The sequence below is a fragment of the Lolium rigidum genome, chromosome 4 (genome assembly GCF_022539505.1).
Source record: "Lolium rigidum isolate FL_2022 chromosome 4, APGP_CSIRO_Lrig_0.1, whole genome shotgun sequence".
In the NCBI taxonomy this organism is placed as follows: domain Eukaryota; kingdom Viridiplantae; phylum Streptophyta; class Magnoliopsida; order Poales; family Poaceae; genus Lolium; species Lolium rigidum.
The window spans coordinates 39,287,125-39,299,793 of NC_061511.1; the positions used below are offsets into that span (position 1 = coordinate 39,287,125).

The 12,669-nt window shown below is 44.7% G+C and overlaps 1 protein-coding gene across 1 annotated transcript; it reads right to left on the bottom strand.

Annotated features, from left to right (window-relative positions):
* Positions 1-6,721: 6,721 nt before the first annotated feature.
* Positions 6,722-10,212, bottom strand: LOC124650013. The gene has a single exon (XM_047189580.1). The coding sequence runs from the start codon at positions 10,210-10,212 to the stop codon at positions 7,204-7,206; it is 3,009 nt and encodes a 1,002-aa protein (XP_047045536.1). The 3' UTR covers positions 6,722-7,203.
* Between the last annotated feature and the right edge of the window lie 2,457 nt (positions 10,213-12,669).

Here is a 12,669-nt window from a genome sequence, read left to right on the forward strand (position 1 = left end):
CTTCCAAGGAGAGGAAGACCACTTTGATCAGTACACCAACCAAGGCAAGCTAATATTCTTGCAAAGTGCAAAGCTCTACCGGGGCAAGGCACCCCCACCTATTACTTTACGCTTCATGACCCCTTTCCAAGTTTTATTCTTGCAAAGTTTTTACTTTATTTATTAAAGCTTACTTTTATAGTTAACTTTGGTCTAAGAATAGAGTAGAACAAGAGTATCAAACTTAGCCTAAGAAGCTTATGAGTTAGGTAGCACTCATCAAGACTAGTTGCTAGTGCTAACAAATAAAAGTGGCTACTCTAGATGGGAACATGTGACTTGTTTTGAATTTGAAACCTTGGAATGATGATTCATTCCATTGAATGAATTTTGAAGGTGAATATGACCAAGAGAAGATGGTGATTTTTGATAAAACTGATATTGGTTTGGATGCGATACCTTTCCAATTTTTGAGTACCCCCACAGTACCTGATTATGGGTAGGGCTTAACTAGAAGTTTATGCATCTTAGTATGGGTTCCCTCTGAACACACATCATAGGGGTTATGCCGAGGCTGCCTCCGTTGTTGAGAAATGATGTGAATTGCGGTGAATGGTATGGACAAGCCCTGTGCAGTTCCCAGGTTGACAGTTGGTCTTCACTGGGAGGCCAAGCTCATGGGGAGAGGTGCCTATACTAGGATATGTAAGTGAAAGGTTATGGTTGATGATCCGCGTACTGAGTTACGATTATTCAGGGTTATCTCTGACGGATGAAATCAAATGTTGTGGCACAAGTGTGCAACCTCTGCAGAGTGTAAACCTATTCGAATAGCCGTGTCCACGGTTACGGACGGTTGGAAAGGCCATACTGTTCCATTATCAGATGTTGTCTTAAAAAGGGTTGATGATTTTGAACGGTGAATTTGATTTGAATCACAACTAAGTTGTGGGAATGACACTAATGTTCCCACGTGAGTTAGTTAGCATATGGAGAGTCCTTTAATAAATGCTTATGAAATAAAATTTGGCTTTATGCAAAGATACCTAGAGCTTAGCACCCCTTACAAAAATTGGTAGTACTTATACTAGTATTAGTTTGCGAGTACTTTGAAGTACTCACGGCTGTGTCCCTGGCTATTCAAATGGCCAGATTATGAAGAGGAGCAGCAATATGAAGACGACGGCCAGCAGGCTGTCTACAACAACTAGGAGTTCTTCTGACGTCAAGCGTTGGCCTGTGGAATTATATAGTCCACTACTACTACGCTTCCGCTATGTAATGTGTTTGTTGATCCTTAGATCAACTATTTGTGTAATATTGGATCATGTGATCCCCTTTTGTAAGACGATTATGGGTTGTAATAAATGATGACTTATGATATCAACTGTTATGTCTCGCAACAACAATCTTCCTGGGATTGCGATGTATGGCATAATAGGCATCTGGACTTAAAAATCCGGGTGTTGACAAGGAGAAGCCCAGAAGCTTGGCCCGGAGAAGGGATGGCCGGCGAAGGAAGCTGGGCGATGACGGCGGAGGAGGAGCTAGCCGCCTGAGAGGACAGAGCTCCTCTCTCTCTCAATTCTTTCTATTTGGTACTGGTCTATTCCCTCTCTCTCCCCTCTGTTTTCCCTCTCTTTGGCTCCAGATTCCCTCCACAATTTTCCTTTCCCGCCATGGTTCCTCCTCGATGTTTGTGCTTCCCGCCCGAGCTTGCAAGTGCATCCAAAATCGCTGAAGGTGACGCCTACCTCGCCTAGTCGACGATTTGGACGCCTCAAACAGGGAATTTGGACGCCTCAAACAAGGAATCTGATATGGGGTGGCCCGATCTTCTCAGTAAGCAACGGTGGTGATGATGATCACGGGATGAACACAGCGGAGATAACACGATGATGAAGTGGATGATAACTTGTATGACGCAACGAAGTCTCTCGATTGGTCCCTGTCGCCAATGCAACAGCTCTCAACCCTGCAAGATATTCGCAACTCCACACACTTGCGCACGTAGCCGCCGACCACGAAGCGGTAAGTTGCAACCGTCTAATTCCCAATAGGACAGCAGATCACACAAGACTTTCAGGGGTAAACACCAAATCGATGCAATATGGTGTATAAATTCGATAGAGTTGCAAAGCAATCAACTATGAACTAGGGTTTATCTTAAACGTGGTCTAAACCTAATTTGGGGGCGTCCTGGGCATTTATATAGGGGTTCAGGACGACCAGTGGTCGAAAAGATACATAGAAAACCGACCCAGATCGGATCTGGTCGAGACAGACTCGGAGTCGGCTGGTCAGGGGCACGGTCGACCGGGTCTGGGACCGGGCAGGCCGGTTTCAACCGGGCCTGGCACAGCGTGGTGACCGAGTTAAGGGTCCAGGAACCCTGGAAGTGGCCCGGTGTGCACCGGTTGAGGATCCGGTCGGCGCCGGGCTGACCCGGCGTAGCGCCCGGTTGGACCGGGCCTGGGACCGGGTGCGTCAGCGTGGCGGCCGGTCAGACCGGGACTGGGACCGGGTGCGCCGGCGTGGCGGCCGGTCAGACCGGGCCTGGCGCCGGCCTGGACTTCGTCTTCTTCCCTCGCGCATGCCTCCCGCTCCTCCCTCGCGCATCCATGGGATGTCTTCATGTCCAGCTTCACGTCCAGCTGCTCCTCTCCTCCTCGTGCGATGCTTGCTCCTTCTTCATACCTGATCATACATAAGTAATAGGACTTAGGCAGTATAAAGTTCTCATCGATCAAAGTATCACTTAGGAACAAGTTCACCTGTTGCTTGAGTAGCTTCGTACGAGCCCTTGTAATAGGTCCAATCCTGACTTCATTGGACTTAAGCTTCACAGCAACATCGTCTTCATCTTGCAATGACGGAGGTAGTAGTGTAGTAGTAGGGATGTCCTCATCATCTGGACTCCTTACGTGATTGCCTAAAGCGACGGCGACGCCTTCCCATCTCGGGGCGTCAGACGCTTAGACGACCCTTAGGCGAGGCCTTGAAAACCATGGTAGGGGGTTTGACGTTTAGCTAACAACGTTGTTTGTGAGAAAAAACATACATTGATAGCCAATACAAATGCACTTTGTAACTTAAGACATGAATGTAAAATAAAAAAGTTAAGATCGAACAATACCAAAAGTCTCTACCTCTTAGATCTTCACGCCATTTTTCCCGCACATCATCATGCCATCTTTCCCTCGAAGATGATTCCATGATGTACCAAACTTCCTAATTTTCCCAACCTGGAAGAACGTGACGTGAATCGGTTAGTGACAAGGACCACATGATCATTACCATAAGCAGGGAAACAAAAAAATTAATGGGCGTTAAACTGGATAGGACTAATAGAAATCTAGCACTTGTTAAACAAAGAACCTTCTCAAGATAAGAAAATACTGTTCACGTGTAAGACATACTATACTAAGAAAAAATGAGAAAAAAATACTAGTGAAAACTGAGAAACCGCACACTGTTCTTGAACATTGAGCAGTACTAGTGGGTTACTGCACATCAGTTCCCTGGCGGTCGCTGCAGTTCCGGGAGGCTAAAGGAAGGACAAGGGCGACCTCTTGATATTTCTGGGTGAGGTGTTCCTTTTGCTTGGAGTGAGCCGCAAAGAGCAAGCATGATGGGAAAACATTTCAGTTTGGAGCACGAGTGTCCATCGCTGTTGTAACTTTTGTTGTTGATTAAACCCTTTCTCAGAGATATCCTATTTTGTCGTCTATATTTATTTAGATATATTTTTTAGGACATTTCTACTGATACATTTTCCCGATATTTAAATGTCAACCGGTGACATCAGCATATTCACTTTTGGCTACACCACATGCTAGATCTGGCACAAACAGTTCAGATAAGGGCAGGTATGAACCATTTGCTCTCACACAATGATAGCAAATTGAAAGTAAATGTTATTATATTTCTATTTAGCAACATGTAGATCTTTACTAATATTAGTATTTTTTTAACTTTTAGATAAACGAAGACCTATATTTTTTCAAGCAATGCTGAAGACATCGAGACCGTTGCTCGATCAATCAAGTGGAAATAATCTAAAGCACACACTTGTGCATCAATGTATATCGTTACCTCTCAGATGATCAGCTCTGGCCTTCTGAGAAGCTTTGAACAAAAGGAACAGGGAATAACTTGGCACATGCAGGATCTTAGAAGATCACAAGAACAATATTCAGCAGCCCTTAAACGAAGGCTGCCGAATAAATATTAATGCACTTTCATTTCGCTTGATAACTGCACGCTAACTTCCTTGTACATTCCTGAGGTAACAGAAGCAGTTGATGTTACTTGTTATTATATAGCAAAGAAGTAAGTAAATAAGAAATAACAGAAAAATGCACCTGGTGGTAGAATATTGCACTGTATGGGAGTAATATGAATGTCAACAGATGACCGGTCTGGTCACTAGATTTACTAATCTCAATAGTGGGAGCAGTGAATAACCTCTTCGTGTGTATTTGGTGGAACTGATAATTAGAAAAGCAAGAAAATTAAAGATTTGGGGAAAAAACAAATGTGAGAAGCCAATTTTTTTTTTTGGTATTTGAGTATTGGTCAGAGGAAAAGGAAATTAAGTCTATATGTAACAAGAACACAATGCCAAACACGCAAAGCCAGTGATTTTTTTTTGCCTATGTTTTGAAATTCAGAGCTACAGTAGCTGTAGATCCAAAAAAAAGTAAAAAAGAAATAAAATTAATCAGTCGCTGGAAAAAAGGGTTGTACTCTTGCTGAGGAAGAGCGATGGCAACCTGGAACTGGAACATGCAATCATTTTTCTTCTGTATCGATCATTAAAAACGAAGAGTATTGTGGATGTGTGACAGAAGGAGAACATCGGTGATTTGTTTTGTATTCTTTTTGTAACGATGCATAGAAATGGGCTTACAACTTAAAAATGGATAATGCAAATATTTTTGGGTTCCTTTTTTTACTGACCACTAGAAACAAAGATTATTTTTAATATGTGAAAGAATGAGAATCAAGAGCGGAAAACAGCAGTGTGTTTTTGTTTTTCCTCGCTGATGACTAAAAAAGGTTTGGTCGTAGACTAGATATGAAAGCACGGAAGTGAGTGAAAATAGCAATGGAAGTTCGAACTGAAGTGACTCTACTAGCTACAATACAACTGAAGACATATTGAAAAACAAAACCGGTCGCATGAGAAATAAATGGCACACATATATAAGAAAAAGGAAATGTCAATCAGACCAATGATGGGATGCTTGGTTACAGCAACAAGCAAAGAATACACTTTGCTCTTAGATTAAAGCTAAAGGAAGGAAACGAATCATGAATGAATAAAGAAGAAAGGGATAACTTGCCATGTGCATCCATGCCAAAAAGACATTATCTGAACTTGAATTTTCCCTAGTGTTTTTTGTTTTTTTTGCCTACTGGATAAATTCAGCTCTGTGATTCCATTGTTCTGGGTCTACTTTTTCAACTTTGCACTCATGTACCGCTAGGTAATCGCGGTGGTTGATGATACTCTCGTCCGTAGTGATCTTATAGCTGTATGTTTGCGCATTCCTAAACATGTACATATTTGGTGCAACATTGGCTTTTGTGGCAGTTTTGAAGTAAATGGGGGAAAGGGGAGAGGATTACAAGAGATAAAATGATGTCTCAAATCTTGTGTGTTGATCTTATACACAATCTTTTACATAGCACAATTTATTGTCACAGACAAGGAAAAGCAAAAGCAACATGCTTGTCCTTTAATCTTGTGCATTGCTAATAAGTGAACTGAAATAAAAGCACAAACTAGCATTGCCTTTATGTGGAAGTGCACAATTTATTAGGGTGATCATGCCTTCAGCTTGGTATAGTCTGCCATCTGGTACCACGGCGTTCCAAGCAACCTATAGTCTGAAAATTGAACAAGCCAAAGAACATGGCTGGAAAATAATTTTTATTTGCAAACCAGAAAATTTTGCTTAGGAGTCTCCTGCTGTGGCTCATCTGGAATGCTTCCACATCCCTGTCTGGATGCAATATCCAATCAGTCTCACCTGGTTCTTAACAATATGCGTGAGAGAAACTTGCAAGACTGAACTCAGGCATATCGGACATGACAAGAGCAGACATGGTTAGGGAGGCATATCCCGCTACCCCGCGCGTTCCCCGCCCGTTCTCCGGCGCGCGCGGGCAAGGAAGGCACGTCTCCTCCTCCCTCCTTCGATTCCCCATCTCAGTCAGAGGACGCAGCCAGCAAAGCCTGTGCTGCCGACGATTGAGGCGGGACCTCTCGCGGCGCACAGGCCCTCGTCGTGGGAGCTGTCGGCCGAGGCAGCAGTGCAACTTGTGTCAGCGGCATGGTGGGCATGTCATGGTGGTTCTGCAGCGCATGGTGGTCGCCTTTGGTCGATGTGGTCACATCCACCGTTCGGGCCCAATTTGCAAGCAGCTTCGGAAAGAAAACATTGCCTCATTCGCAGCTTGTCTCTCTTCATCTCACAAATTACACACAGGACCTGGTCCCTTGGTCTATATAAAGAGGGCGCAAAGTCAGATTAAAATTCCCTCATGACTTCCATCACATGGTATAAGGGATATATATTGACAAATAAATGCTGGTACAACACTACAAAGTCAAACAAATAGTCTGAATCAAATACTCAGGTCACTTAGCATTTCAAACCACAATTAATAATTAAACATATCTCACGCCAATATCAACACTGTGTAGCTTATTACAACTCAAGTGACACACCGACACACATACATCAGCAAGCAGAATAACACACACTTCAATAAGATGTACGTTTGGGAACTAGGAAAAATAAACCGGATTTCACTGGAAAAGAAGTGGTCAGTTGGTTGACAGAAACCAGGGATACTAGCCCTTTTATTTGGGAACACATGTCACATTGTCGAGGAGGGGGTTAGATACTCTGGATGGACACAAGGGGTACGTAAGTAGTTGACATGTACCTTGTGGATGTATGCCACAAGGGTGGAGGCAATGGATGTATATTTTTGTAACTGAATATGGGTATATGTATGGTGAACATTGTTAACAAGGCAGGTGTTTACGGACTCGTGCTGAACGGTATACACGAGTAGAATATGGGCATCTGTATGGTGAACACCGTTAACAAGGCAGGTGTTTAGGAACTCGTGCTGAACGGTATACACCTAGTAGAATCAACATACCAATTGATGGATGAATATATGTGTGGATGATTCTGGGTTGATTCATCTGAGGTAGCCGGTCACCCCAGCGCGCTCGTCGAAGGAGGCAAACTCCGGGGGAAGCTTGGGCTTGTAGTTGTCGCGGTGCGAGAGAGAGCCCCATCGGAGCTTGCTCCACCAGATCCTCTCCCCATTCACCTTCACCGTCTTCAGCTGATCATGTAGGTGCGGGAGGCATCGGAGGCTCCAGCACCCACGGACGTGGAGCTCCTTCCACATGGGTGCTGTTATTATGGTGGTGTCCTTGTCGTTAAATTGCTGAAGCAGTGGAAGCTCCTGGAGACGTACCCTTTGGAGGTTTGGGAGGAGCTGGTATGTGCGACTTTGATAAGCAAAAATTTCCTTGAGGTTGTAGCAGAACAGAATGTCAAGTGTCTTGAGACTTGGTAGTGTTACTGTATCTGCCATCATGGCCACCAATCTTGGGCAGTACTCCAAGTGCAGGTGCTCTAGTGAACTGAAGGAAAAACTTGGTACTTCACAGAACCAAACTAGACTTTTGAGATTACAAACATGCACACTTCGTAGATTTTCACTGGATGAACGGTAATAGTAACCGAAAACTCGCTCCATTTCATGGCACCAGCATAGCTCACATTCTTCCAAATCGCCAAAATTGCTGTACCAATTAAAACAAGCAATAGAAGTATCACATGTCACTGATATTGATTTGGTGACATCCAAAAGACTGTATAAACCATTAGGTGGTTGTTGCATCCCTGTGATCTCTACATGGCGCTCAGTTCGGCGAAGTGGGACTGTAACTGGCGACACAATTGCAATTTCCTCTGCATAGCAACTATTATGTACAACCACATATGTTGAATGATTCTGCACCAACTCCTGCAACTTGTCATCAACCATGCCTTCTTCATGCTGTAGTCCCATGTTATTTGCACTACATGGTGCAACTCGGACATAGAAAGATTGGAAAAATCGCCCATCTCTTACAGAATCCACACAGGATTTTCTGAAGCTATAGAAGAACCTGGGGTCACTAACACACAATTGTAAACCTTGATCAGAGTGATTACCCTTTCCTTCTCTGCACTGATCCAAGTAAAACACCTCTGGAAGTCGCTCTAGCATATTCCAGGGAAATCGCAACAGAGAAGGAACCCCTAATAGTAGCAATCTCCTAAGATGGGTACCATTAGGGATATCTGCAGGGATCTCATCGATAGATGTACCAGACAAATCAAGCTCCTCTAAATTACCAAGATTCTTGAACTCGATAGACTTGAGTTTTCTGCATCCGCGCAAAGACAGGAGCTGAATATGAGGTGAGCCAATCAGTGAGAAGGATTTAAGGTTAGGATGCCCTTCCAATTTGAATTCATGGACCCTAGAGATTGGCCTTGTGAGTGAAATTAAGTTATTGTTGTCAATAAGCTTAAGCAACTGAAGCTTCTGCATTTCTTCAAATATCTTCCATGGGAAGTATTTTATTTGAGTGCCTGTGATCTCAAGGGTTGTTAGGCTGGATAGCGCAGCCATGGAAGGAGGTATCTCCACAAGGTTTGAGCAGTTTACAAGAATAAGGTCTTCAAGATTTGACATGTCCTGGAAAAATTTGGAAGGAAAAGTAGTTATTTCTGAATGGGACATGTCAAGGTGTATCAAATTTGTTTTTTGGTTGGCCACATCTTGCGTCAGATGAGATAAAGGAACTCCATTCAAATCAAGGATTTCAATCTGGTATAGAGTGGACAATGGTGAACTGGTACTTTTTGTTGAGTCTGTGACACTAGTTCTAGAGGAACTAGAAAGAATTTTTAGATCATGGCAGCCTCTCAGTGAGAGCAACCGAAGGTTCTTGAGATAATGGATGGATGAAGGGAGTGATTTTATTGGAGCGTAGGAGAGATCAAGGACACGAAGAAAGCAGAGTTTGGGCAAGAAATGGTTCAGTTTGGAAAGTATGAGTGATTGTTGCGAGCATCCTCTTAGAATAAGCGCAGTGGTTCCAATATTTTCTTCCTCCTTGCTCAACAACCATTCCCTGCTTACATGACATCCATCGTCACCAGAAAAGGAGATCCATTTCTTCTTGTTATCAGATACTTCATCTATTGCGATGCCTTCTGCAATGAGGCCACGGCATGCTAAGAACTGTGCAGCAGTATTGGTGGTTTCACGAGCTTCAGAAGCAGGAGAAAAAGGTAGCTCCAACAAAGAGTATTTCTGAAATGCTTCAAGGATGACCCTTCCAACTTGATGCATATAGGAACACTTGCTGCTGATGCTGTTGCTGTCTATCATACGTGGCAGGAGGGTGGCCCACTGGTGGATGAGCTCATCCGAGGTAACAGCCGCCACTTGAGAATGTTTGGCAAAGATCGCCATGGCGTAGTGGAAGCAATTGAGGGCTATGACATGCCAGTACTCTATGCTTTCTTGACTAATCATGTTGAGTCGTATGTGCTCAGCTGACTGGCTCAGTGCAGTGATGGTAAGAAACACAACTTGTACATCTCTGTACATGGATTCGCAGACTCCATCGTCTTCCGACTTGCTCGCATTGTAGGCATCCTGGGAAGTGGGTGAGATGAACCATTTAGAATATGTCCACGAGGGTGGAGGAAGCCTACAATCACGTACTAAACTCCCAAGCTCAATAGGCCACTGGAGGTTATCAACCACTAACAAGTACACCTTGTTTGACAACTTCCTGCCGACTAAAGGAGCTATATCGTACTGCATGAATCTCTCCAATGCTCTGGTGGCACGATCCAAGTCTCCCATGGCATCATCGCACCCGTAGGTGTAGTACTGTAGTTGGTCGTGCTCTTCCTTGAGCCTGTTGTATTCTTGGTCGAGCAGGCCGAGCTCCTTTGCCGCAGCAAGGGTCACCTGGTACTTGATGCTCGTGATGCCTGTTCCTTGGGCTTCCTCTGCCGTTGGTGTAGGCTTCAGATCCACTTTTATCACGTGTTCGTAATAACCGGTACAATAACTGTTTATATCATCATCCACAATTATGCGTGATCTAGCTCGTGTGAATGAAGCCATGGGCCCGGCCCCAACATTCCAAGTCACACGAGAATGCCCCGGATCGTCAGATACAATAAATTTTTTCGCTTCGCGGTGTCCATTTAACCTGCAAATGAACTAGTATTTTTAGCTATGCAACCGAAATGATCAACAGACGGCTAGCTGGCCAACATTTGTCAACCCCGACCATGTAAACAAAAAAAATGATATGGGCAACACACCCATACATCAATCCGTTGTGTTCTACTCCCTCCGTCCGCAAACAAGTGTACGTTTCCTTTTTTGGAAGTCAAGCATTTTTAAATTTAACCAAATTTTTACACAAAAATAGCAACATATGTGACATCAAATTATTATATTATTGAACTACACGTCAAGATGAATCTAACGATACTAATTTAGTGTCATAAATGCTGCTACTTTTTTCTAGGGAGTTGGTTAAAGTTAATAAAGTTTGACTTAAAACATGTCCAAATGTACACTTATTTGAGTACGGAGGGGGTATTTAGTATGTCACCCAGAAAACCTATGGAAAGCACACAACGGGCACGCCGCCGGATTACTTCCTTGCCATATGCGGGGTTTTTTTATCTAGGATTTTATTTTTGCAGCAAGCATGAGTACTCGAGATATTATTATATTACTTTTTTTCTTCAAGAAAACGCAAAGGACGTTTGCGCTTTATTTGATTGAAAAGACAAAGAGTTTGTTACAAGCTTCCTAGGAAGCGGGTGTTACAACAGATTTCACTTAATGCACGTCCCAGATCAACGACAGAACTACTCTTAAGGCCTGTGGCACCAGCTCTAGCCCAAAGCTTCGCTTCATCTTTAATCCTGGAGACCAGGGCATCGATTGATGGCTAAGCACCTTCGAAGACGCAGCCATTCCTTTGCTTCCATACTATCTATGGTGTGAGAAGCGTCATTGAAGCCAGGCCTTTTTCTAAAGGCCTAGGAGTGGCCTGCTTTGCCTTCTCCACCATTCCATCAACGATCCTTCTTGCTCTGGAAGTGTGTAGGTGAACCTAAGCCAGGACAGTACTCCGTGCAACACTTGTCTGGAGAAGGGGCATGCAAGGATCAGGTGTTGCATTGTCTCGGGTGCCTGTCCATAGAGGAGGCAAACAAAGTGGTGTTGCAATCCTCAACGGACCAGGCGGTCGGCCAACCAGTGGAAAAATTTCACACATGCTGGGGCCCAATTCCTCCATATAAGTTTTCAGGTCTGACACGAAGTGGATCCCTGGAAGGACATGTGGTAGCAGGAGCTCGCCGTGTAGACATCGTTGGATGTCAATTTCCAATAGACGGTCAGGTTCATCGGCGAGGATCATGTTATGGATAGCTTGCCCGAGAAGAAGGTACTGCCCTATCTCCTGTATGCCTATCACCCCATGTATGTCTCGCGCCAAACTATTCTCATGCAATCCTTCAGCAACTGATCTGACCTTGCGACTGGTTTGAGTATGCAGGCATATAGCTAAGGCACAATCTCACTAATGGAGCGGCCTCCAAGCTAGCGGTCCTCCCAAAAGCGTGCCGTCAGCCCATTGCCAATGGTCATCATGGTAGAGGCGAAGAAGATTGCACGATCTTCTATGGAGAATTGGACCTCAAGTTTGCTCTAGGCGTAGATGGTGTCAGTGCGGCTCAACCATTGCCAGCGCAGGCGCAATGCCAGTTCGGCATGGTCCAGGTCACGCACACCAAGGCCACCCAGAGCAATTGGCCTGCAGACGCGCTTCCAATTGACATGACAGCTTCCTCCCTTCGCTTATGCCCTGCCCTCCCACATGAAACCTCATTCGATCTTCTCTAACTGTTTGATGGTCTTCTTTGGCGGTGTGAAGACCAGTAGCTAATGCATAGGGGTGGCATTAAGCATGGACTTGACAAGTGTGAGGCGGCCATGCTTATTCATCAAGCGAGCCTTCCAGGTTGGTAATTTTCCTCGCGTCTTCTCGACCAATGGTTGTAGTTGGACAATGGTCAGCTTCGTAATTAAGCGAGTGGGGGATGCCCTGATAAACGATGGGGAACTCGATGATTGGAAAGCCAAGGTCCACCCAGACCGTCGTGACGTCCATGTCGCTGCAGTTCATGAGCATGGCTAAGCTTTTCATGAAATTGACATGCAACCCAGATGCATGGCCAAACAATTGCAGGATATTCTTCACTGACATTATATTGTCTATCGAGGGGTGACAGAACATCACCACATCGTTGGCATAGAGCGACACGGGCGGCACCGTGCGTCTGGGACGAAGCTCTTGTAGTATGCCCAGTTCGACGGAGCGTCTAATGAGGTAGCCAAGGCAGTCCGTGGAGAGGGCAGAGAGCTAAGGCGAGAGCGGGTCGCCCTGCCTGAGTCGTTGCCAGATTGGAGGTCCTGGCTCACCATTGATCAGGACCTGTGTGCTAGCCAATGACAGTAGGATTGCAATCCACACCAGGAGCCAATTGCCTGACAAAC